Source organism: Periplaneta americana, chromosome 5 (assembly GCF_040183065.1).
Source record: "Periplaneta americana isolate PAMFEO1 chromosome 5, P.americana_PAMFEO1_priV1, whole genome shotgun sequence".
In the NCBI taxonomy this organism is placed as follows: domain Eukaryota; kingdom Metazoa; phylum Arthropoda; class Insecta; order Blattodea; family Blattidae; genus Periplaneta; species Periplaneta americana.
Window position 1 is genome coordinate 157,258,557 of NC_091121.1, and position 27,067 is coordinate 157,285,623.

Genomic DNA, 27,067 nt, shown 5'->3' on the forward strand with positions numbered 1-27,067 from the left:
GTGACCAGTTGGGATCATGTGGAATTTAACAATAACAAATTAAAATATTACACTAGAATATTGCCTCCAGCATAGTTTTAAATTCAATGTAAAAAAATAGGTTTCCAATTGTTAAATTCTTTACATGAGTCAGGAGCGGCCGGTCCTTAGGAGACACCGGGGCCGTGCCCCACCAATATTTCGTCCCCCATAATTTTTCTTTTCACATTTTAAAATACGTAAATTTTGCTCAGCACAGTGTACTGGATTCATAAGTTGGCAATGGTTGTTGTTGTTTTCTAATGCCAGGCGTTTGACAATAAAGTCATTTGACCTCTTGCACTCCAATATTTTTCAAAGATATTATCATGACCAGCCACTGAAGCAATGGTGCAGGGACTGCTAAAGTTTACCATTGCCGCTATAATTGTTACAGTAAATTTCGTCACATTATGCGATGTGTGTCGGTGAAACGTCAAAGGCCTCCACAACTTGAATCACTTTAGCGCTCAACTGCCATGGTGCGCGGCGTGCAATGTCGCATTCGCTACCGACTGAAATTCACGAAGTGTTACGAAGTTACCGTTACAAGAATATGTTTCGTTGGGGCCCGTCCAAGCTGGCCCGCCTGACGGACGGAAGCAAGTGTCGCAGATACTTGCTCTTCTGTGAACAACGTTGCTTACGGGATTACACAAGCTGGCGCATAGCACGATCGAGAGTAGGTCTCTGTGAGTCATGACAATTTCTGCCGCTAGGTTCGCCTCTCTGCCCTATGAAATGATGAATAGTACCATTACAAAGCATTGTGCATCGTGAAAATAGTTCGATTAATTGTGCATTACTGATTGAGTACGAATATTATAAATATGCCAAGCATATTACAGTGTTATTTGAAGCTTGTTCAGCTAAGTTATATTCGAAAATTGTCTGTGTTTTGCTATGTGAAGAACTCTGTACCAACAGGTCGTATCTTTATAGGTTAAGGTAAATGTCAAAGTTCTCTCATATAACAAGCAATGCTATGTTAAAAGTGGCGAATTGCATTTTCCGACTCTCGAATGATGTGACCCGAAATGTAAAATAATTTCATGCATTGTTTCACTTACCAAGCATTACTGATATAGGCCTAATGAAAATTTGAACGACGTGATGTAAACATTGAAGATAATGTTGTTACTGTTTTCCCTTTCTCTTTTAGAAAATACCGACAAAAGTAATGAATTATCTTCATGCTGTACTTATTAGGTAATTAATGTGTATTTGTCTGTATTTTAGACCTGTGTATTGTTACGTAATTATCAGTGAATTAGGTTAGAGAACTTAACAAGGTTAGTATGAGATTAGGTAATGCACCTCAAACTGTAACTAATAATGGCTGCTTCCGAAATAGGCTGAGGTGATTATCGTGTGAAACAAATTATATCTGGAATATCTAGTTTTATTATATACGGATACGTAAAGGTTTTTTTTTTTTTTTGTTTTAGCATGTGTTTGTAATTTTGTGAGGTTATGTCTAGCCTAATTTCTTTTTATTCTTGTATCATTACCAATACATTACGCGTACACGCACTAAAATACTACAGCGTTTACTATTACTATGCTCAATAGATTAATCAGTAGGCCTATAGAAATGTTTTCACCACTGCAAGAAAAAATCGCGCAATAATTATACTTCTCAGTTATTGTGACGTCCGTATTTTTTTTTTAAGAGAGGGAAAAGTTAGGCCTTCTTGCAAATGCGTAATTATGAATTCAAGGAAATTAAAGATAATGCAGTACCTTAATTAGTTGCAATATCTTATTTAATAACAATATTAATAATATTAGGTGAAAAGGGTAGGCTATAGTGCGTATATGTAAGATGTCAAGTTAATTTATTTCCGGAAATGTTTGGTGTATGAACTGAAGTACAGAGCAGACAGTCCCTCAGTTTATATGTAATATGTTTTAATATCAAGAATGACAGCCTTTTATTGTAATATAATTGAGGAGTAGAAGTTTGGAAATTACGTCTATTGTCCATAAAATATTGTACGAAGCATTTAATAAGCAATGGTGAGTCCTTTAAATGTCCCAAATGTCAATGTCATTTAAGTGTTCTGCTATGAATATATAGGGCAGAACAGCGCTCCGAGCGGCGGAATTGGCATTACGAGGGAACCACTTCAGACTCGTTTTTCAAGCTCTATGCGCCAGCTTGTATAATCTCGTAAGCAACGGTGAACAATCACACGGCTAACGGTCTGAGCGAGTTTCTAAAACAAAGTCTAAAACCTCAATAAACTCGTAGCTCAAGCATAAGATGGCACTGCAGTAATGAGTGGAAACCAGGGTGAGGTCCAGACTTTGAAATGAAATGAAATGAAATGCGCACAATGTGCATAGGATTTGTAGGTTAGTCTTTGCAGAAGTTTGTGAGCGAGGTTTTCCTTTCTCGGCAGTTTTCAACGTGATATCGTCCACATGGCTTCTGACACAGTTCACACACACATTCGTCGTTGGGTTCGTGGTATCTCTTGGTGGTACAGATCTTATGGTGAAAACCATGTACTGCGTAACGGGTCACTATGTGTCTCAGTTCGTAGTTTGTGTTTGCCCAGTCTCTGGTTGTCATGGCGTCTGTTATGTAGAACTCGCTCCAGATGGCGTTCTTCTTTCCTCTGAGTACTTCCAGGGCTTTCTCGTATGCTGGGGTGTTCGGCATAGGTCCAGACTTTGATGCCTTACAAAAATGCATCATTATGATAGATTCATCAAATGCACACTGGATACACTCGCAATCATTGTCACAACCACCTGTTAAATGGCACACTTACTACAATGATGTCGATGCGCGAAGGGTTTCAATTTTGTACAGCACAGCAGCGCTCGCTGTGCGTCTAGGTAAGTATACTAGGGGCACAAGAAATAGGCGGGTATGGCGAACCCCTCATTCACTACCCCGACTCCTACACCCTCTGAACCTGCTTGGTGTATGGTCCTGTCCCAAGTAACTTACTCGTCCATTCACACGTTGTGCACTATCGGAAAACTTTAAAGAACAAATAAAATAATATCGTGATTTATAGTAATTACAAATACCTGATTTACTTACTGAATATTGTTGTTTTGTTTAGCCAACTCTCCGAACACAGGTCTGAAACTCGTGACAGCAATAAGGCATCACTCATGAGGTAACTAAGCATACATCGCTGAATAGTAACACATTACACTAATCAGACTTTAGATGATAGTATAATTTATAATATTTAGCAAGTTAGCCATTTCATGTAATAATTATTATAATGTAATGTAAACCTAATACGAGAAATAAAATATTTAGTATCACACACAAGTAGACCTATTTTGTTTTTATGTGTTTTCAGAATATTATATTGAAATAGTAAATACTAAAATATAATGTTTATACAGTTATCAACTTTGTGAATCATGAGAAAATAAAAAATTAAAGTGTAAAAAATTAATATATTATTTTGTACTGTGTGTAGAAAATGTACACATTATTATAACATGAACGGCTTAGCTTAACAAAAGAAATAACACAATAAATATGACTAAAAAAATTCTTTTATAAATAAAATTAGGCACTCAACACTACACCGAATCTATACGATGAGTAGACATCGGATTTTTAGGCACTAAAAATTGCAGTTTTAGGCGCCTAAAATAAGCTCAAAATTTGTAAAATTAGGCTCTATTTTAATGAAAATAGGCATTTTAGGCACATCAAGGTATCATACTTATTTCTTTCACTGAAATTTTTAGTTATACACTAAAATACGCACAAAAAGTATGTTTAAACATTAAAAAAAGAATACTATATTATATTTATAAACAGAGCTGCACAAATTTAATATATTGAAACTAATGAAATAATGATTATTGATATCAAGATTACTTATTTTAAGTTATTGAAATTCAGTTCCATGCTCAGACTTTATTATAATTATCTGCACAGTACACCACCAGAATTTTTTCTAAATTCTCCTCAGTTAACCTTTGCCTTTTGTCACTGAGAATCATTTTGAAAGCAGAAAAACTTCTTTCAACCGAAACTGATGTGAGAGGCGCAAATTTTAAATTAGGTACAATAGGAACATCAATACTTACTGGAAAATTTACACTTTCCCCCGATATCACTCTTGATACTTTTTCCAACAATGAAAATCCTACATTCTTATTTAATACGTTGTCCCACTTATTTTTAACCTTTTTCCCAGTTTCGCCCAAAGCCGAATGTATGTTCACTTGAGCTTCCTTTACTATTGCTATTTGGCTACAAAGAGATTGTTTTTCACGTTCTAATTGTTCAATGCTTGCAGGTATGAAAGAAAAGTTTGATGTTATGTAGGCAATATCGTTTTTCACTCGTGAGTCATTCAGACAATCTTTCACTGCTTTCACACACGCTGCACTATCAGTTTCAGGTAATTTATCAATAACTGTGACCGCTTCTTTAAAATACTTAGAATAATACACCACTGACTGAATCCAGGTTCCCCATCGTGTAACAACCAGCTGAGGTGGGAGTGGGATATCTGGAAAGTTCTCTCTGAATATTGAAATCCTGGATGGGGCTTTACAAAAACAATTTTTGTGATAGAAATAAACGAATTGATAAGAGGAAATTCATTCCGGATTGTTTCAGAAACCCTGTGAAGGCCATGTGCTAGACAGGTTACATGCGTGAGGTTAGGATAAAATGTTTTAAGAAGTGGAGCTGCAGCAACCATGTATGAGGCAGCATCAGTACAAAACAACAGAACTTTAGAATCGTCTATATTACCTGAGTATAAAGACTGTAGGCCTTTATTTACAAAATAAGCAATGGCTTGGCTATTCACTTTCGAAAGTTCCTTAACACATACGAGGTGTGGAATCGAAGGTCCATCAGGACTAAGTTTTCCTACTACCATATTTGCTATATACCTATTCATAGGATCTGAGGTTTCATCCACAGAGACCCATATGTAAGAATCACCTATATCCTCCCGAATGGAAGCTAAAGTTTCATAGTATATTCTGTCTAAGTAATTTTTTCTTAGGGTCGACTCAGATGGGATATTTTGTTTGCAGTATTTTTGTAAAAACTGTCTTAAAACCGGATTTTCAATTGCATTCCAGGGCATGTTAGCAGCAACAAACGCTCTGGTTAAATCAGCATAGAAATTGCTGCTGAGATTGGATGAAGTAGGCTGTGTTAGTAAAGTTTGTTGCAGTTGATTTTTCTGCTGAGCTTTAGCCTTATGAGCCGCTCCTTGCACATGCTGCTTTAGGTGGCACTTCTTTTCTTGCGAAATCTAAAAATGTAAAGTAAACTGAATTAAAATAAAATCCTAATTGTTGTATTGCCGTATTTCTATCACAAAGTTAGTGGGTTCCAACAATCAAAATTTTAATGACCTGCAAATACTTTAACTATCGGAATTTAAAAGGTTAAAGTGTAGTGGTCTTAAAAAGAATTATACCTCAGGATAGCTCAGTCAATGTATAAATATTATAGGCCTACTCATTAAAATTAATAGAATTTATATATTTCAACTATTGTTACATACCTGTTTGCTACAAATCTTGCGGAATATTATTTTTCCATCATAAGTGAATTCTGAATATTCTGTTAGCCATTGCCGGATCAATGTAGATTTTGCACTTAAATTTTTCGGCATTATCGCGTTAAACTTCACAGGAAAACGTCCTACCGCTCAGAACTTCTCAACACAAATAAGGTGAGGGAAAGAGCAACTGTTTACGAGCATTCAAATGAACCGTTGTTATTGAGATTCAATTGGACAAAAATACAAAGTTCCACTTATTGTTGCATTTCCTGGTAGTGTTAACACTAGGAGGGCCATTCTTTTAAATATTTTGTAACGGTTTACCCTACTAATTCGCAGTTTTACGACTTTTCATAAATATTTCAAAAACACTCTTTCTCCAAAAATTGTGATTTTATGACACTCTGAAGGGCAGTACAGCTAATCGGTTTCAGACCGAAAACAGTCATTTTTATAATATAGTATATCTCTGAATCGGTAGCAGCACATGTTGTGATTGTTGCCTGCTTCAAAACTAAGGTTGGTTCTTTGTCGGCATTTATGCCTCCAAACATGTTAAATTCGGTGAAATCTATTGCGAGTGTCGTGAGATTCAAAACATTTTGTTTCCTTTATCAATGGTTTCATGGCCGGTGTGAAGCAAACTTTCGACTTTTTAAATGCCTTAAATTTCGCAGTGAATGCATGTATAAATTATAAAAAGTAAGAATAAAATGCGAAACATTACAGTGAGTTAGGCATTTTTAGGCGAATATTAACAAATTAGGCTCTAATAACCGTTTTATGTCATTTTAGGGCACTATAAAACTCTTTGAATACCTTTCAATTTCCATGAAACACAAATATTAATAATTATTTTTACTTTTCTCCTAAAGAAACAAAATAGGCATTTGCCCTAGAATCCGATGTCTGACGATGAGTTTCCTTCAGTTTAAATTTGTATATGAGTCTGTATTATTGCAACCCATCAACAATTAAATACAAAAATAATTGTGGATCTGCATTATTAAAGTAGTTGGTCCACATATAAGTTACATATCGCGGAAACAGTAAAAATTAATGTATTGATTTCGACTCCGATCAAAGTAGGTAGAAATTATAAACAAATAAAACATTCAATGTAATGAGAAGCACTGCCATTAATGTTTGTATCTTTTAATTATACGATTATAACTTTCATCGTCATCATCATCTCAGTCTGAAAATTTGTCAGTTTTGTCAGTAATTATTCACATTAGGCCTACACAACAAATTATTCACTTCTTCACATTTAAGGGGATATTACTTATACGGCATAAGCAAAAAATATTACAGCAAACTTTTAGAGAACTGATAAAATATAGGCATCATAAAATTCAATTTGTTCAATGTTTAAAAAAATCCACTACTTCGAAAACATGCCAAAATTCACCGTCATTATCACTGTCTACTTCAGAACTATCACTTCCTAGATTTACTACAATTATTTCCATTATCACATCCCTGGCCACTTTCATAAAATCCTCTTCCTGTATTTTCTCAGAGTGCGTCACACATTTTTTCCAATCATGCATTATTACTCTGTCCAAAGCTTCTTCCAGCAACATTCTAACGTCTTTAATTTTAAATGTTTTATTTTTTTCTGCAACCTCCCCTTTTACTGTCGCCCATATTAGTTCGATTGGATTATACTGACAATGGTAAGGCGGTAGACGAACTACTTCATTACCCATCTCTGCAGCAATGTTGTCTAACTCGTACACTTTGGGAAACAATCCTTTATATTTATCCACAATCTGGAGTAATTCAGGAACGGACTTTTGAGGATCATGAGGAATTTCTTTACTGGCGAGCCAGGACACAATTTCTAACTTTCTGAAATTTGTTGTGGGAATGTTCTCGAACACGCGCGAATGGTACGATGCATTGTCCATGACGATGACACAGCTTTCTTCCAGACTCCGGAGAAGATCGATGAACCACTCTTTAAACACATCGCTGTTCATTTGCTGATGGTAGTCATCATTGTTGCTTGCTTGAAATACTATCTTTGCCCCTTCAATAAATCCACAGTTCGATGAGCCTGCGTGGCAAACAGTTAGTCGTGACCCCTTTCCAATGGGCACCTTAAGACCACCAGATGATGAATAAGTCCATATATATTTTCTACTGTGGCTTTGGTTCACCCATGTTTCATCTATATAAATTATTGGGCGCGGAGTTTCTTCTTCTCTGATGTTGTGCATTTTCCTTAAGAAAGAGATTCGTGCTGCAACGATGTCGTTGCTTTCCACAAGAAAACGTCTGCCGTCATTGCTCCTCTTGTATGTATATCCAAATCTTCTCAGAATTTTGCCCATAGAACTCTTAGAGCCTTCGAAATTAACAGCTTCCATCATTTTTTCCCGCGTGGGGTACATACCTTGGTCATAAAATTCTTGAATTTTACGCCTAATGAGATCCTTCTGGAAATCGTCTATATCAGTGACAGGCTTCTTATGTTCTACAGTCTTCTTCGGAGACGAAAAAGATGGCTCCGCAGCATTGTTTTCTGCTGTTCTTCTCCCTTCTGCACAAATTCTCTGAACCGATCGCATAGAAACATCACACTCCTTGGCAGTAGCTGTCTCCGTTGATGATAGTAGGGGAGAGAGGGGATACAGTGGACATGGGGATACAATGGACATATGCAAATTTCCGTCTATATGACCTTCCATGTTGGCATCAATGACCAGAGATATTCATTTGTTCATATCTTATGAAAGTACAGTGTTTTTGACCAGAAGTACAAAGAAGATTTTCGAACAGCAGCATTTTCCAGTTTTTCGTAGTTTTGATGTAAATCTTGAGGTAAGTGCTATTCTCTATTAAATAGTTTCTTTTCAAATCATAGTGCAAGTTATAACGTTGTATATATGTGGATATTATGAGAATTCATTTCATGTATAATACTTTAGTGAGGTTGAAATCCTTTGTGAAAGAAAAGGAAAAAAGTACCAAACCAGAACATGGGGATATATTGGACAGCGATGTCCAATGTATCCCTTTGCATTAATATTCTTTTTTATTTTTTTTTAAATATGTCTACATTAGATCAATTAACTATTTACTTTATTTGTCTGCAGATGCCTCGAGTCTACACAAGAAAAACAGATCGTGAGTTTTCTGAGGCGGATATTAAAGCAGCAGTTGATGATGTATTACATAATAATATGTCTCTGCGAGCTTCTGCAGAACAGCATGGTGTCAAAAAATCCCGCTTGGCAATGTATGTGAAGAAATCAAGGGAGGTTGGGTTTGATTCAATGAATTTCAAGTCCAATTTTAAGAATCGTCAAGTAAGTCCAGGTCACTTGGAATAAGCTCTTGCTGATTATTTGTTGTTATGTTCAACTATGTTTTATGGGCTGACACCAAAACAAACAAGACGATTGGCTTTCGAATATGCTAAAAAGAATGAACTGATGACAATACCTGCATCTTGGAAAGCAAATAAGGAGGCTGGTTTGGATTGGTTCTCAGCATTTTTGTAAAGAAACCCAGCACTCGCCATCAGAACACCAGAAGCTACAAGTCTAGCCAGAATGCAGGCATTCAATAGAGCAACAGTGGGCCAGTTCTTTGATAAGTTGGACATTGTGCTGCAGAGACGTAAATTCATGCCGTATCAGATTTTCAATTTAGACGAGACTGGCTTGAACACTGTGCCACCTGTGGTAAAGTAATCGCAAAAAAAGGTGAAAAAGAGGTAGGACAAGTGACTTCCAGGGAGCGGGGTGAACTTATGACACAAGTTGGTATCATTTGCGCAAATGCCTTACCTCCTGTGTGGATATTCCCCCGCGTTCGCTTTGACAAAGCACGCATGATGGCTGGTGCACCTACAGGGGCTTTGGGTCTTGTCCACAAGTCAGGTTGGATGACAGCGGAAAATTTCTTGAGCGTTTTGATATTTTTTAAAGAAAATGTACGTTGTTCAAATGGAAATCCGGTGTTGCTGATCATGGATAATCATGAGTCCCACCTGAGTGTAGAAGGCCCAGATTATTGCAAGGGAAATGGCATTACCATCTTGACCCTCCCACCACACACATCCAATAAGCTCCAGCCCCTGGACCACTGCGTGTTTGGTCCTTTCAAGAAATTCTTCAATGAAGCAGTTAACGCCTGGCACCTTAGTCATCCAAATGAAAGTGTGACAATCTTTGAATTACCACAAATGAGTGCAACTGCATGGGACAGAGCAGCGATCCCAGAAAACATTAAATCGGGATTTAAATCTTGTGGAATTTCACCATTTGACCGAAATATATTCCCCAATGAACATTTCTTGTCGTCTGTAGTATCAGATCGCCCACCTCCAGTGCTTTTGAACCATCAAAGTTCTCCAGGATCAATTGCAGAAGAACAAGCAGGATCTAAAGTAGAAGATGCTGTAATTACTTCAGTTGTCAGCTCTAGAACATTAGAAACTCCAACATCTTCGACAACCGAAAATACATATGTCAGTCCTGAAGAAGTAAGGCCCTTTCCAGAAGCACCACCTCGCAAATTGTCCTGTCGTGGGCGAAAAAGGGGTCGTTGTATGATAGCAACAGATTCTCCAGAAAAAAATGAGATCGCAGAATGGAAGTGTAAAAACTCAAAGGAAAAACAGGCAGAGAAGAGGAGAGTTCGTCAGAGGTCTTCATCACCTTTAGAGGAAGTTGGTGAGAATACCTCTGACTCAGATCAAGATTCACATGAAAATGAAGTTGAACCCATTTACTCCCTACATTCTGGCGATTTTGTAATTGTCAGAGTTAGTGGCAAAAACACTTCAAGAAATTATGTAGCCCAAATTGTTAATCGAGCCGTGGATGGATATGATGTGAAATTTTTTAAACGTCAGATCGCTTCTAATCGGTTCATTGAAACTGATGAGACAGTATCATTTGTGTCATACGAGGAGACTGTGCTGAAATTACCTGAACCTATCAAAGACAACAAAAAGCGTTTTGAAAATATGACCTATTTTGACTTTGATTTCATGCCATTTTGTATCCAATAATGTATTGTATTGATTGTACATATATGAATTTAGTTGTAGTTTGTTAGTATTATTGTATTTGAAATTTAGAGACCATGTATGATCATTTTTTTCTGTATACAAAATATTTTGATTTCTGTCCAATGTATCCCCATATCTGGGGATACTCTGGACAAAGTGTATTTCTTCAAATATATTCAAAAGATGATTTCAGTTTTACTAATATGAAAATGATTAAAATTTTTAATGACAGCCAGATGTCCAACAAATCAAAACCAGGTGGAAAGAATATTTTTAATTCATAAGCTTAGTGCACAAAAATTTAATAAGATAAACTGTCCAATGTATCCCCTCTCTCCCCTACACTTTTAATGTCCTCACAATCTTTAAGTTCTTTCAAGAAACAGTAAACTTGATAAATAACGCCTTTAGTATGACTTCTGATATCAGGGCTCGACTGAGACTTGATAGCGATTAATTGGATGATTAGTATTTAAAAATACTGTTTGTAATCAGTAATTAGTATTTAAAAATACTGTTTATTGTTGTATATATTTGCGGACAAGCTATAACACAGTAGTATCATAGATCATTATTGCTTCCACTTTCATCTTGGAACACGCGAACTTTGATTCACAGAACTTCTTCGCTAGGCCAAGAGTTAAGCACGGGTAAACCGTGGTCCTCCAGCCGACTACCTGTACAGCAGTAAGCCCACTAAGCCTACCCGCGGTCCTCGTGGACTCTTGCTTCAGAGTTCGAGCTCGAGCAATGAACTCTAGCCCAACAGAGACCGAGACCGCTAGCCCGAGGAGCCCAAGCAGACCTGCCTGCGAACCGCAGCGATTCCTTCACAGTTCGCTTCTTTACTTGGTGCATAATATTTCTGTAGCATAATAAATCTTATTCATTTGGAAATAGTACCTCAAGTTTCAAACAATAGTCCCATATCTGGGTTGGGTGAAAAGAATTTTAGTACATCACGTTATTGTTTTACATCGAAGCTCCATAGTATAAGAATTATTTCATACTTCATATATCTATTAATTGTAAAATATTTTTCATTTGTTTTTTCTTTTTATTTTATTTTATTTGGTTATTTTACGACGCTGTATCAACATCTAGGTTATTTAGCGTTTGAATGATATGAAGGTGATAATGCCGGTGAAATGAGTCCGGGGTCCAGCACCGAAAGTTACCCAGCATTTGCTCGTATTGGGTTGAGGGAAAACCCCGGATAAAACCTCAACCAGGTAACTTGCCCCGACCGGGATTCGAACCCGGGCCACCTGGTTTCGCGGCCAGACGCGCTGACCGTTACTCCACAGGTGTGGACTCATTTGTTTTAGTAAGACAACATTAATTGTGTCATTAACAAAGGGATTGCAATACCGCATATTTTATTTCAAGATACAAAGTTACACAACATGAATTATGGTACAAATTGCACAATTAAATTATTAAATAGTATCCACATATCAGACCTAAATAATAAAATTTCATATTTCAAGCGTATGATATATTCATATAGGTACGTACGTTTGCATAATTTGTATTCGATACATTCCATTCGGTGAAATCGCACAGAAAGAAATTCGCCTTTTTTTAATTGTTAGCCTGCTTACTTATAAATGACTTTCACAGAAACCGGCCCTGTCCTGAGGTAAATTAATCCAGTCCGTAGCATCATATCCCACCTCTCTGAAATCCATTTTAATATTACCCTCCCATCTATGTCTCGGCTTATCCGAAGTGTAGAACGCTGAAATACACAACACAGTATGACGAAATGACATTGTTACGTTTTCATGGTTACCAATTACCTTTACGATTATGAACATCTATTTCAATCGATGCATTTAATATCGTGCTAATTGTGACTTGATTAGTGATTAACAGGGAAAGGATTTATATGTAAATACATATTTACTTATAAAGCTAATATAATTTATATTTTGCATTATCTTTATGTTTCACAATGTGTAGGGTTGAAAAATCCTACTTTTATTTTCCATATTTTTCCATATTTTAGAGTTTAGTACATATTTTCGTTAATTTCCATATATTTTCCATATTTCATATAAAACAGTCCATATTATATTAGGTTTAACAATAAAACAAAACAAAATTCCATTAACTTTTAAAAATACATTTCAACAATAGAGATTTAAACACATGTTCAGTAATCCCTTTAACATCAGAGTTATCTGAAAATTAGCAGTCCTATCAACAATGGGAAAGTAAGTTACAAAACTGTATTAATTTAATTTAAAATTTTTAACAGACTTCAGTTGTGCAGCTCAACAGTTAAATGCCAGTCAGAGTACACATAGGTTCAGTTTTGTAAATCATACTATAAAGACGGTAAATATGCCAAAAGTACGTCATTCAGTCAATTTAAAATCAAAACTAACAAGTTACATTTCAGAATTTAAAGAAGATGGTTTATCAACTGACAATAAAATATTATTTTGTAATTTGTGTCAGTGTGCAGTATCATCTACACAAAAGTTCCTGGTGCAACAACACATTACAACTAGTAAACATCAGGCCAACAAACAACTAAATTCCAAGCAGAGACAATTGTTTTTAACACAACCAACAACATCGAATGTAAGATCTGAGTTTAACATCGACCTGTGCCGTTCTCTCATCTCTGCTGATATTCCTCTCTACAAACTAAAGAATAAGGTCTTCAGGGAATTCCTTGAAAAATATACTCAACATACAATCCCGGATGAGTCAACACTTAGGAAGACGTATGCTCCATCCATCTACGATGAGACAATACAGAAGATAAGAGATGAAATTAAAGATAGTTCAATTTGGGTTTCCATTGATGAGACTCCCGACAAAGAAGGTAGACTTGTTGGTAATGTAGTTATCGGTTTGTTAAGTGAACAATATTCTGAACGAATTCTTTTACATTGTGATGTTCTAGAAAAGTGCAATAACAAAACTATAGTTAAACTGTTCAACGAAGCTATGGGTATCCTGTGGCCAAAGGGTATTATGTACGATAATGTGTTATTCTTTATTAGCGATGCTGCCCCTTATATGGTCAAAGCTGGACAAGCATTATCTGTTGTATATCCTAAATTGACTCATTTTACTTGTGTGGCGCATGCATTTCATCGTGTGGCAGAAGTGGTCAGAGACAATTTCCCTAAAGTAGATTTGTTGATTTCATCAGTGAAAAAAGTATTTCTCAAAGCTCCCAGTAGAGTTAACGTGTTGAAAGAAATGTACCCTGAAATTCCATTGCCACCAAAGCCAATTTTAACTAGATGGGGTACATGGCTAGAAGCAGTTGAATATTATGCCGAACATATAGACTCTATTAACAGTGTTCTCCTTGCATTGGACTCTGAAGATGCAGTCTCAATTGATACTGCGAAAACAGTTACCTGTGACATAAGTGTGAAGAATGACTTAGCTCACATTCAGCATACATTTTCATGCATCATAAAAACGCTCAAAAGTCTCCAAAATAGGCACCTTTCACTATCTGAAAGTTTTGAAATTATAAATAGTACTGTGGAACAACTGAATCGTGGTAGAGGTAAAGTTGCAGATGCAGTAAGAGCTAAGGTGGACACTGTACTTTCAAAAAACCCTGGATATGAAGAACTACAAAAGGTTGTTGCTGTGATGAGTGGTGAATCAACAGTGAAGATTAACTTGGACTTATCCCCAGCAGACATTGTGAAATTGAATTATGTACCAGTTACTTCTTGTGACGTCGAACGCTCTTTTAGTCAGTATAAATCTATCCTCAGAGACAATAGAAGAAGATTCACTTTTCAGCACTTGAAAGAAATGTTTGTAACCTATTGTTATGGTAACAGACAATAAAAATTGTGTTTTGTTGAAACTACATTGGAAGATAAGGTACGTCCATTATATTTTTTGTTTAGTTTGATTAAAATGTACCAATATTTAACGTACATAGTCATTTTTTTATAATTTTAAGTCCATATTTAATTCCATATTTTGGTAAAAATCCATATTTAATTCCATATTTTGGTAAAAATAACTACATATATATTTACATATTTCATATATTTTTAGTCCATATAAATCCGTTCCCTGGTGATTAACAAAGCGCGTGAAATGTGAGCAGGATCAATCTACATCTGTAACAAATATCTAAAAGTAACGCTGTGACGTAGGTATAGCCTACAATGTGATCCGTAATCAAGTCTTCAGATAATTCAAGCAAGACATGGCATGGATCCTCAGTCTGCAGCCTAACGTTTAGTGATCAATGAAACTTTTCATCGGAAAGATCAGTTGCATCCTTTTTATTAAATAATCTAAGGTTAGAAGTTTAATTGGCATTAAATTAACAAAGGCTATGTGCTGTGTATGTATATTACTTCCAGCACAATATGATTAATAACGTGACAATAATTATATAACTTGTGAGATACTAAAATTCGGAAGTATTTAGTAAAACTTTACTTTCAGTGTACTTCAAAAATACAGCAAGGGACAATAAAATATAAATTCTTCCTACAATGTGATTTGTAATCAAGCCTTCGCTTACTTCAAGCAAGACATGACATGAATCCTCAGTCTACAGCCTAATATGCAGTAGGCCTTTAGTGATCATCGAAACATTTATATACCGGTATCTAATATTAGAAGTTAATTCACATTAAATTAATAAGGTTTTATTCTATGCACATTATTTCCATGTAGACCTACTTATGTTTTCAGCAAAATATGGTTAATAACGTGGCAATTCTTATCAAACATATGCGATAATTAAATTATTTTCTGTGTAAATATTTCAAAATGCTTTGATTTTCAGAACAGTAGGGAACAATAGGCCTAACGTACAACCTCTTACTACAATGTGTTTTGTAAAGAAGATACACGTTAATTCAAGACAGATATGATATGAATCCTCAATCTGTAGCCTAACATATAAGTTTAGTGGTCATCGAAACGTATCATCAAAAAGACCAGTGCTATGTTGGAATTCGAAGTATAATAATTCGTATTACATTACAAAGTTTTATTCCATGCATATTATTTGCGAGTACTTTTATTTCCAGCGCAGTATTTTTAATAACGTGGCATTCTTGTAGAACTTATGCGAAATTTAATTTCGGAAGGAGCGTTTAGTAGATAATTTTTCAGTGTGATTATTTCAAAATACTTTGATTTTGAGTCCAGTAAGATACAATAACGTAGAAACTTCACTGCAATGTGATTTGTAATGAAGTCTGGCGTTAAATATAGACATAGCATGAATTCTCAATCTGCAACCTAAGGTATAGTGATCATCGAAGCGTTTCTTAAGAAAAGCCAGTTCTATCCTGGGATTATAAGTTTAATTGGTATTACATTATAAGATTTTATTTTATGCATATTATTTGCGTGTACTTTTGTTTGCAGCATTATATTATTAATAACGTGGCAATTCTTATTTAAATTCCGAAGAGTATTTAGTACATTTTTAATTCTTTGCAAAACGTGTTATGTCCACTGATAATATTTTGTTGTTTTTTTGCGCCATGTTGTTCCTTATTATCTTCTCTATCGATAAAGCTACAAATAAAGCGACTAAACGTGTTCTGTCCATGGTAGAAAACGATTGAAGAAGTTAGGTGCAGATGCAAGGAATGTTTTGTCCTCTTACTATACAGTTACATAATGTATTAATTCCTCAAATATGTAAAATGTGTTTTGTTCAATCATACATCCTCTGCTACCACTATTACATCTGCAACCAAAGTAATTACTGTCCAATAAATGATTCCTTTGTGTATAATTCATGCTATTTCTTCTTTGTTGTGGTACCATGTTATTTTAATGATTTGAAGAGAATTTTAAAAAGAATGTTGTAATGTTTTCAGCATTGAAGAACAGCTATGTACTGATTATTGTTAACAGGAAAAGTGCTTTTGTAGATACGATTGGAGTTTTAATAGTTGCCATTTAATACAGTGAATTGACAGTAATCATGAATGAGGAAAATAGAGTGACAACCTCAAACAACAAAGTAACATCTGCTGCTCCCGACAGAGCTCGAAAAAAGACGAGAAATGAACAATCCTTGAAAGGAAACAAGGTGAAACGAATGAGGTTAGCTATGTTCAGTTACTGCCTACTGTATTCAAATATTAGTATAAATAATTTATTTTATGCTCTATGATAACTTGTTTAGTTTATTATCGTTTCTATAATGCATGTAATTTTACAATATTACTTTATATTGTTTCAGATACACTGCAAACGTTTCCCAAGACCCCCAAATTGTCAGCATCCACAAATTCAAAATTCAGATGCTTTGAATTTACATTACAGGATGTGAGATTAATCAACCAGAAGTTCTTCCAGGAGCCAGATCTACATGCAAAATGAAATGGTTCTGAAGTATGTGACGGTGCTATCACCAAAACGCAAACTATTATAACGTCTTTGAACGCAAACGATCTCGCAAAAATTCTTTCAGCAAGTCTGTATCAGTAAAATGTTACCGAGTAAATATGAAGAGAGGATAATGTTCACTCAGGTATGCACAGAGCGGTCTATGACATTCTCTACAACACTCGGCAGCAAGTGAGCCCGGCACGGTGTCAGCGCTTGTCATTCCCGGTGAACGGGGTCCACCACAGTCGCACGCTACTGTCTTTCTTTCTGTCCCTGCTTTCTCTCTCTGTTTGCCTGCCTTAAAGGACATAGCACATGGCCACATTGCAACAGATAGCTGCTCTTCAGTTGTCTATGAGTTCTGTTGACGTTTGTATTGATGTACCTATGTCTTAGATGAAGATTGAAGATTGTGGCTTAATAACTGTGGCTTGTAAACTTTTGTGATGCCATACTAAGCCACAATCTTCATTCTTCATCTAAGACGTACGTACATCAATTCAAACGTCAACAGAGCTCACAGACAACAGAAGAGCAGCTATCTGTTGCAATGTGTCCTTGAAGGCAGGGACCCCGTGCGACTGTGGCGGACCCCGTTCACAGGGAATGACAAGCGCTGACGCTGGGCCCGCTTGCCGCCGAGCCCGTAGAGAATGTCATAGACCGCTCTGTAGAAATAATTCTGTTCCTAGAAGCACTTCAAATGGGAAGGTCTCGTCTTCAAAATTTATGTAACAAATTTCTCAAGCAAGGTGTTTGGTAAAAAAAACAAGAGGTGGCATTTTTCGAAATAACAAATTTGCCCATAAGAGACAATCAGTTAAAATATTAATTGAGACATAACCATCTCAGAGTCACTACTGCAGTTCAAAAAATGTAAACCAGCCATTTAAGCATTTCAGCTATGTGGGATGAGTACAAGAAAGCTCATGACTAGGAGCTTCATGTCAATTATGAATACTTCCGAAGTATATTTGTTAATGAGTGCAACATAAGCTTTGCAAGTCCTGCAACTGATTGTTGTTCAACATGTTTACGAATGAAGGAGAAAATTAAAAACTGTGCAAATCCTGCAACAAAAGATGATTTTCGATTACACCTTAAACTATATGAAAAGCGAACTGATGTATTTTTCTTCTACTTAAGTCTAATGAAGAAGAGCATCTTACTTTGAGCTATGACTGCCAAAGAAATTAGAATTAGTAGAATCTATTCCCATGATATCAGCCTCAACACTAAGTGCAAATTATATAAAACATTAATAAGACCAGTCTTGCTGTATGGATCTAAAACCTGGGCAGTTGGCAGTGCCGACAATTGTAGGCTGAGTATATTTGAGAGAAAGCTTCTGAGGACGATATACGTACCAGTAAATGATGAAGGCAGTTGGAGAAAAAGATATAACTATGAATTATACCAACTTTTTAAAGCACCATATGTTTGCAGAGAAATTAAAGCTAGGAGAGTCAGGTGGCTGGGCCATATCTGTAGGAAGGATGAAAATGATCCTTGCAAGAAATTGACTCTCACTATACCTTTTGGCACCAGAAAAGTAGGGAGACCTCAGCTAAGATGGCTGGATGAAGTGGAGAAGGATATAATAGCAGCAGGTGTGAAGGATGGAAAACAAAGGTGTTAGATCGAAGGACATGGAAAAGCATCGTTGGGGTGGTCAAGGCTGGAACCCGGCTGTAGAACCAAAGAAAAATAAGAAGAAGAATCTATTCCCCGTAGAATTGATGTAATTAAAAGTAAAAGTTGTCCTATAAAATACTGAAATTCCCTCTCTAAAGAATGAATGTAAAAATAACGTGAATATTTAAAATAAGTGTTCTTTTTTTCTCAAAAAGTTTTTATTATATTTATTTACTTTTCCTTCTCAGCACAAATTAGTTTAAAATTTTCTTGATATGTTTTTAGCATGCAATGAATACTTCTCTATGTAGATGTGTTCTGTTAAATTGTTGTGCTTTTATCAATATGTTTCATCATATGAAGCCAGTTGTGTAGACCAATTTACAGACAGTCATCCACGGTGCGCCATAGAAGATTGGTCTTCACTACACCCACTTTGAGAAGAGGTTGTGGGAGATTTGTTAGGATACCTCGGAGGAAAAGGAGCTTCCGGAGAATACCTGTGTTAATGGATGCGTGCTTATGCCGGAGATCGAACCTGGGTTCACAGGATTGAGTCCAGCGCTCTAGCCACTGGGCCATCGTGATGGTTTTTTATAATATGTATAAATATTGTGTGTGTGTGTGTTGTGTATATATATATATATATATATATATATATATATATATATATATATATATATATATATATATATATAAGTGCTCTGCCCATGGGCAGGTCTTTCATTGCAAACCCAGCATTTTCCAATCTTTCCTCTTTTCTGCCTTCCTCTTAGTTTCCTCATACGATCCATATATCTTAATGTCGTCTATCATCTGGTATCTTCTTCTGCCCCCAACTTTTCTCCCGTTCACCATTCCTTTCATTGCATCCTACAGTAGGCAGTTTCTTTTCAGCCAGTGACTCAACCAATTCCTAAATATAATAAATTATTTGCAAATAATATATATATATATATATATATATATATATATTGTGTCTATTTATGGAATTATCCGATTTACATTTTGAACACATTACAAAATTTGGTTTTCCCCGTTTGTTATAATTCTTACAACTTTATATGCAGCATTCAGAAGCCACCAGACTGAGGATACTGATTTATGAAGGGAGAGTAAAGGTAAGTGAAGGAAAAATGGAGGTAGTGCTGAAATGGTATTAATAGAAATCAAACTACTTTTGTATATTCACTAATACAATTTCTTTTGTTTTATTTTGTTTCTTTTGTTTCAGGCCCCGCTCATATCCTGTGCCTCATCGTGGCGAGCGGGTGAAACAAAGAATGATGCATGATGCCAGTTTTATTAATGGCTGAAAGTATTTTTCCAATTTTCCGTGACTTGCCTTATTTAGGACACTCGATATTTTAATTAATTCATGTTTAGGCCTATAACAAATTTCTAAGATGTCACTTACATAAAATTTCTTAGTAAAACTTTACCTACCAACACAATAAATACTGTAAAATGGAAAGGTTAATGCGTCCTTCTTTGGCTAAACAGGATAACTACAAGTAGTGGTACATACATAAGGCCAGGTCATGGACGCTGTTGATCGGAGACTCATTAAAGTAAGTTAGAGATTACAAATTGACTTATTTTGTTTTTAAATATGTTGTTGTTTTCTAATGCCAGGCATTTGACAATAGTCATTTGACCTCTTGCACTCCAATATTTTTCAAAGATATTGTCATGGTTAGCCACTGACGCACAGATTTTGAGATGTTCTGAATCCATTTCTTGATCTGAGTTGCACAATAGACAGATAGGAGACTGATATATTCCAATTCTATGCAGATGCTTGGCCAGTTGCCAGTCTAAATGCAGCTACAGACGATTTGCGTGGTAAATAGGGAATTATCTGTGGATTATGATGCAGAGAGTTCCATTTTTTCCCTTGAGATTGTGTTATCAAATTTTGTTTGTTGAAGTCTAAGTATGTAGATTTAATAAATCTTTTCACAGAGGAATACGTAGATTTAGTAACAGGTCTGTAAGTAGCAGTGCTGCCCTTCTTTGCTAAAGCATCCGCATTCTCGTTTTTAGATATAAATGCATCATTGGTTATAATTTGTATCACACATCATTGACTTGAAATTATTTTTTTGAGTAGAAATATTCAACGAAGTTCACATGAAATAGGTTCATAGTGAAGTCTTCTTTGTATTTGTTTCCATTTTCTCCTTTCGTCCATTTTCTCTGTGACTCAAGATTTCTTCATTTCCACACCTTCTCTGGATTCTATTGTTTCTCCTGCTGGTATCTTTATACAACTTTTTAGACGAGTCCAGTATTCATTGCTATTCTCAGGTGTGGATTTTAATGTAGCAGCTTTCTCTTGAAAATTTCTTCGTTACCTGTTTTCCTCTTATCTTCTTCAGACGAAAATCTACTTCGATTACCAACAGGACATGGTCTGAGTTAATATGGTAAAGCCTTTGCATTTTTTAAGCAATTTCGGAATATTTCCTGTACAAGTATGTAGTCTAATCTGATTTCGTACCTTGGATATATCCAGATGTATCTTCTTCGTTTATGTTGTGGGAATAGTGTATTTTCAACATTCACTGCATTTCTCTTACAGATATTCACCAAAGATTCTCCTCTGTCATTTGTTTTTCCCAATCCACATTTTCCAACTGTTCGTCCATCTTGTCCTTCTCCTACTACTGCGTTCCAGTCGCCCATAAGGATTACGCAGCTCCCTTCTTCTCCTTCTCAACTAGCTTTCTTCCACTTCCTAATCTGGTATGTAAGTTTGCATAATAAATCCACAAAACCAGGGTCGTCTTATATGCAGATAAAAGAAAAAGAGATATTACAATTCTACATTAAAACCACAGTCTACTATATACAGTCGCGAAGCTCAATATGTAGTAAAAATGCAAACATGGGTAGTTTCACACCACTAGGATCGCTACTATCGTCTCATCATCAGAGATCTCTCCTAGCAGATGACAAAATATGTTACACTTTCATTGTCGTGTTCTTTTGGAAAAATTAACACCTTCCTTCCATTATTGAAATATTAAATGGATGAAGTTCATTTATTATTTTAATGAAGTATATTAAATTCCACCATAAACTCGAAGATACCTGCAAGAAATAGGTTAATATTATTTTTGTTTGTGCAAAACGAACTGAAATTTACTATAAACGCTTCACTCATTCAAGACTATAGCGATAATGAACTATGAAACCAATAAATATTAATTTGTATTTCCCTTTACAACAATATAATAACAATAATAATGGAAATATGAATTAATGGGAGTAACTTACATGTACCGGTACTTGTAGTGTAGGCTTACGTAGTTAACAAAGTGGGATGAGGTTAAGCAATAATAATCACACCAGAATTGGAAATAAAACGTGACCAATAACTTTTATTGTAACAGAGTTACTTTTTCTACGTCTCTAGTAAAGCAACAAATAAAAATAACAAAATTAACAGCTATAGGCACCGTGCATGGGTCTCAAAATCGTACTGCTGGCGCCGTGCAGTGTCTCAATTCCTAATTACCTACAGGCTCGCAGTCATTCACTAGTCATGTGTGATACCACAGTCTAATAGATATATATTAGACTGTGGTGATACAGACGTTACATGCGGCTTTCTGCCGATAAAAAGTTGTAATATTAGTAAGAATGGGTTCATTGATTCATAGTATTCTGCCCTAGGGCAGGTCTTTCACTGCAAACCCAGTAATCTCCAATCTTTAATTATTTTATAGATTCAGTGGAAAGTTCAGTACTGCTAGAGGAGTGTAAAAACGTAACTACAAAGTTCCTTAAATATCAGTGAAGTTGTTTGGCATTTAAATCAGATTTCAGACAATTGAATGAGGGTGAACAGTCATATTACGAAAACATTGATATACTTATATTTGATGTCATGATGTGCGTAATATTTGTGTGTATAATGTCTCTATAAATTACGTATTTTAATGTGATTTAATTCTAAAAGTAGTCTTAATTACACTTCCTGAATAATGGGCGACTGCAAATTCTCTAAAACACAACACATAATGAACAATATCATTAACATACTACCTCTAATTGAAGTTCTGGCTGATATGTACATCTGTTATCAGACTGTACATCCCATTTGACGATATGTGTCACAGGAAGAACAATATTGTTTGTATGCATATGACGTCTGACTAGAGTAATTTGTAGCTAGTCGGCGATATATGTAATGGAAGGGAAAAGGAATTGGCCACTCTACCCCATGATATTCTGGCCTAGTTGCCTCATAAGTGGTGCCTTGTTGGTATCACTTATGAGGTTCAGACTTCTCTTTGGACAGTTGAATAAACAACAATATCAACATGCGGAAGCAGTTCAATTGATAGTTTGTGTAAAATGTTATACTGTATATTTTAATTCGCTGAATGCACCTTTCAACATGAATTCGAACACTGGCAACGCTATATGTAGTTTCGACTTCTTCAGCTGTTAATTTACCATCGTGCAGATACGGTGGAGTAACAACAATGATCCCTTTATCGGAGAGGTTTGTTATTATTCCGGGAAAACCTGACTTCATCACCACCTTCTAATAAAGTCAATAATCCGCAATCAGTTGTTATGAATGTGTCACTCGATCTGTCACGGTAGCATTTAGACTTGAAGGCCACCATCTGATCCACGTTGGGTGGCTGTTCCACTTCTTAACAATTAATTGTCACTCTACATTTTTCAATATTGCAGGCATTGTTTCCTGAATACTTTCTCTCCTAGGCCAAAACCCAAAATTACAGTAACCATTGTGAATGTCAACAACATTAAAGTGTCGGTAAAAATACATTATAATTATAATTGTACGATTAACTTCGAACATCACCCTCATAGCAGAATACGACAATCCAGTTTTCATTTTAATTGGAAAATATGAGTAGACGATTTTCTTTACTAAACTTACTCTTGGACAGAATTTTTCGAAAGCTTTCGATGTGAAATTCACTAATAAAAATGGCAAAAATAATATGTATGGTCTACATCTTGGGGCGTTTCGACTATCTATGGTAGCTATTTTTGGGTTAAATGATAGAAATGGAAATATTTCTTATTATGATTCTACGGGTATGATTGTGTTTCAATTGGCAGCAATTTTAACAATACAAATGTCACTCATTAAGTCTGGTAGTTCTGTCTCATATTTTATTGTAGAATAATCTCGGAAACCTTGCATTTCATTAAACATATCATTTGTTCCTGATAACATAACATTTATGTGACTTCAGTTCGGCATGTAATGGAATAGACACTTGAATAGACAATTCACACAATTCAACCGTGAAAGAAAAAACAAAACCACTAAGAATGGTTTCATTTACTTCTGCCTGTATGGCTACTTCATTTTTCGAAATAACACTTGTTGAGCATCCGCCTTCCATAAAACTTAAATGTTCATCTTTTCTTCTTCTTTATGCGTCTCTTTCGTACCTTTCCGGAGCTAGTTGAGATGAGGCAGTCTTTTTCTTGTAATCTTTTATAAAAATACTGGTAACGGTATGCTAGTTTTGGGGGTGTTCTGATCTCGTTCCCAATAAAATGAATACCGCAAATTCTTGCTGCGGGTGTTGGTTTCCAAGGTGAACCATCAGCACTTGAAATCAAGAATTAAATATTTATTTATTGTTGCTAATATTATACATAATATATATGTAAACAACTCGTAATTATGTACTTTTTGAAATTTGAATGATAAATTCCTGTCGTTAACTTAATGGTTATTTATAAACATAATACTATATACATTCTATTTTATTATATCAGGCCTAGTATGTAATAATACTATAATTACAAGCAGTGTAGCCTTATTTACTTTCGTCTGCGTACTGCATGGATCCACAATTAGCGTCGTTGCGCTTCTGTTTTCTGTTTGGGAATGAATAAAAACAATATCGGTTGGTGTATTCCTATAAGCATTACTACATTCAAGAACACAGCAATTTGCGTTACCTTTCCGCTTTTTAGGATCATCCATATTTCTAATCATGTAAACTGAGATGTTAAGTATATTCATACGCTTCAAGCACAACTCTATCGCTGCCGTCCCGCAGTTAGTAACAACAGTCGCCACCAGAGGAGCTTGCACGGTGCCTATAATTAAAAACATATCCTTTGAAAAAAAAAAAAGTAGGCCTAAGTTGTCTGAAAACGTACAATTATTCAAGGAATCAGCTGATACAGACGTAGAATTAGTGCAAAGCTTTTGTTTCTCAGCTGCAGGTAATAACAGAACAGGTTTATTTGAAACATCAAATAAAGCCGGAACTGCATTCCAGATTAATTTATTTTTGTTTTCATTCATAAATTGTGTGTTTTCGAAATGAAGAGAGCAAAACTTTATATTATTATAAAGATATGCTTCACTCTTTGTCATTAGATCTTCCTGTGGATTTTCCCTCCTGCTGTTTATTAACCACTTTTTGCATCTAGAAGTAAAATAAGAAATAGATGTTAGGATTTTTCTTCAGGAGCATCAATGCGAAATACGCAACGACCTAGCACTCGATGGAAATACGACTCAGTCCACTCTAAATCCAAAGTCGACCGTGGACAGTCTATTGTTTCTAGTTGCTAACCGCTTGGAGCGCTTTATCGCGAGATTTGCAGAAAATCACCTCAAGCTTCGCGACTGTATATAGTAGACTGTGTTAAAACCATTATAAAAAAACAACAGATCACATTCGTTGTCTGAGGCAAAGAGCTATTAAAATATATCCTGACTTTGACTGTTGTATGAATGTATGTATTTATGTATGTATGTATTTTATTTCGTCCTAATGATCATACAGGATGATGTTGGACACATCAAATTAATACTAAAAACAGTTCTAAAACTAATACACATTTACAAAATAATGCTAATATACATAACATGGTGTATTATACTGACAAATGATTGAGCACTACCACTAAAATTGTCAAATCTTCGCACAATAAACCTAGAATGAATAATTATCTATGAAACCTTTATCATCTACTATTAATAAATATATACGTACAACTTAACATTTAATAATTGTAAATACTAACATTCAAGATATTCTTGTACTGAATAAAAACAACCATGCATAAGAAATTTATTTAATTCTTTTTTGAATTTAACATCAGCATTTAAGTGTTTAATTGACCTGGGTAATTTATTATAAAGAAGTCTGCTGTTATAGGAAAAACTTTTTTTCAAAAAGAGAACTTTTGTGTCCAAACAGGTGCAAATTAGACCTTCTTGTACAGTGATTGTTGACAGCGCCTTATATTAATTACATATTAAATGTAAGAGAAAAACACTTTTCAATAATTACAAATATAATAATAATAATAATAATAATAATAATAATAATAATAATAATAATAATAATAATAATAATAATAATAATAATAATACACTGCAATTACTTACGCATTAGGTATATACAACAGAGAAACCTACTCTTTTCCTTTAGAAAATAAAGATTTGTTAAATCAGTGGATAAAAAACACAACAAGGGTTAAATGGCATCCCACTAAACACAGCTTCCTATGCTCTCCACATTCAGAAGACAAATATATGTACATGACAAGGAGTAGGAGGCAGTTGTTGACAAGGGAATACAAACAATTGCTGGTTGTCTTGCACATTTACAGAACAACATGAACTTCAGATCCTCACCTACGAAACGTAAAGCTTATGATATAATAAAGAGAGTGTTAATTTCTTTCTTTTTTTTTTTTTTTTCAAGAAAATGTAGTTCACCAAAACTACAGTAAATAATTTAGGGACTTGAACAATAGGTTGTGTGCAACTGCATCAATTATAAACAAATGTTTTGATGGAGTACTGAAAGAACTTCTAAAAATTAACAGCTCGGAGAGACACCATTTGTCTCGTTTCATATTTATTATCCACTGTTTCAACATTTCCTTTTTTTTTCAAAGGGAATCTGCAAGAAAAGAAAAATACTGTACACCGCATGGTATGCCGGGCGTTGTTACACATTTATGCATGAAAAGAAATTCAGCTAATTAACAAAACTATGGACTTAACTTCATAAAATTTACATGAAATATGATAAATCAGTTGTCTTTTTCCTTTTGACATTGCAGTTATATGCAGCACATACAACAGGCATGTTTTTTCTTTGTTTTTTTTTTTTTTTGTAGCTTTGCTTCCGTATACACAACATTGTAAGCAGACGAATTTTTACAACGGTGGGCGCTTAGTTCATATCTGCCGTGTTTCGCGGTGGCACCGCAAAGAGCACTGTACATGATATTCTTCTCTTTCTAACTCGTTGGTCCGATACAATGTAGTGAACGCGGTTACATAACAATTACAGCAAAGCTAGTCTTTTTCCGATTCGTGCTATTGGTCCGATGAGTGCGATACGATGTAGTGAACGCTTAACTTGTGTGTACATTGTGCCACTGTCACACATCTGTGACGCAGTGCATGAGGGTTGGCCACTAGAGGGAACCTAAGAGGTGGAACTTAAACTGAGAGGATCGAGGC

At 35.3% G+C, this 27,067-nt stretch overlaps 1 protein-coding gene across 1 annotated transcript; it reads left to right on the forward strand.

The window, feature by feature from the left end:
• The first annotated feature begins 8,160 nt into the window (after positions 1–8,160).
• Positions 8,161–10,909, forward strand: LOC138700245 (uncharacterized). Its single transcript, XM_069826727.1, has 2 exons — positions 8,161–8,366; positions 8,642–10,909. The coding sequence occupies exon 2, from the start codon at positions 9,301–9,303 to the stop codon at positions 10,564–10,566; it is 1,266 nt and encodes a 421-aa protein (XP_069682828.1). The 5' UTR covers positions 8,161–8,366; positions 8,642–9,300; the 3' UTR covers positions 10,567–10,909.
• Positions 10,910–27,067: the final 16,158 nt, after the last annotated feature.

Bases quoted from the DNA above. Each gene is read 5' to 3' on its own strand.
- LOC138700245 (XM_069826727.1), top strand. From the start codon at position 9,301: ATGACACAAGTTGGTATCATTTGCGCAAATGCCTTACCTCCTGTGTGG.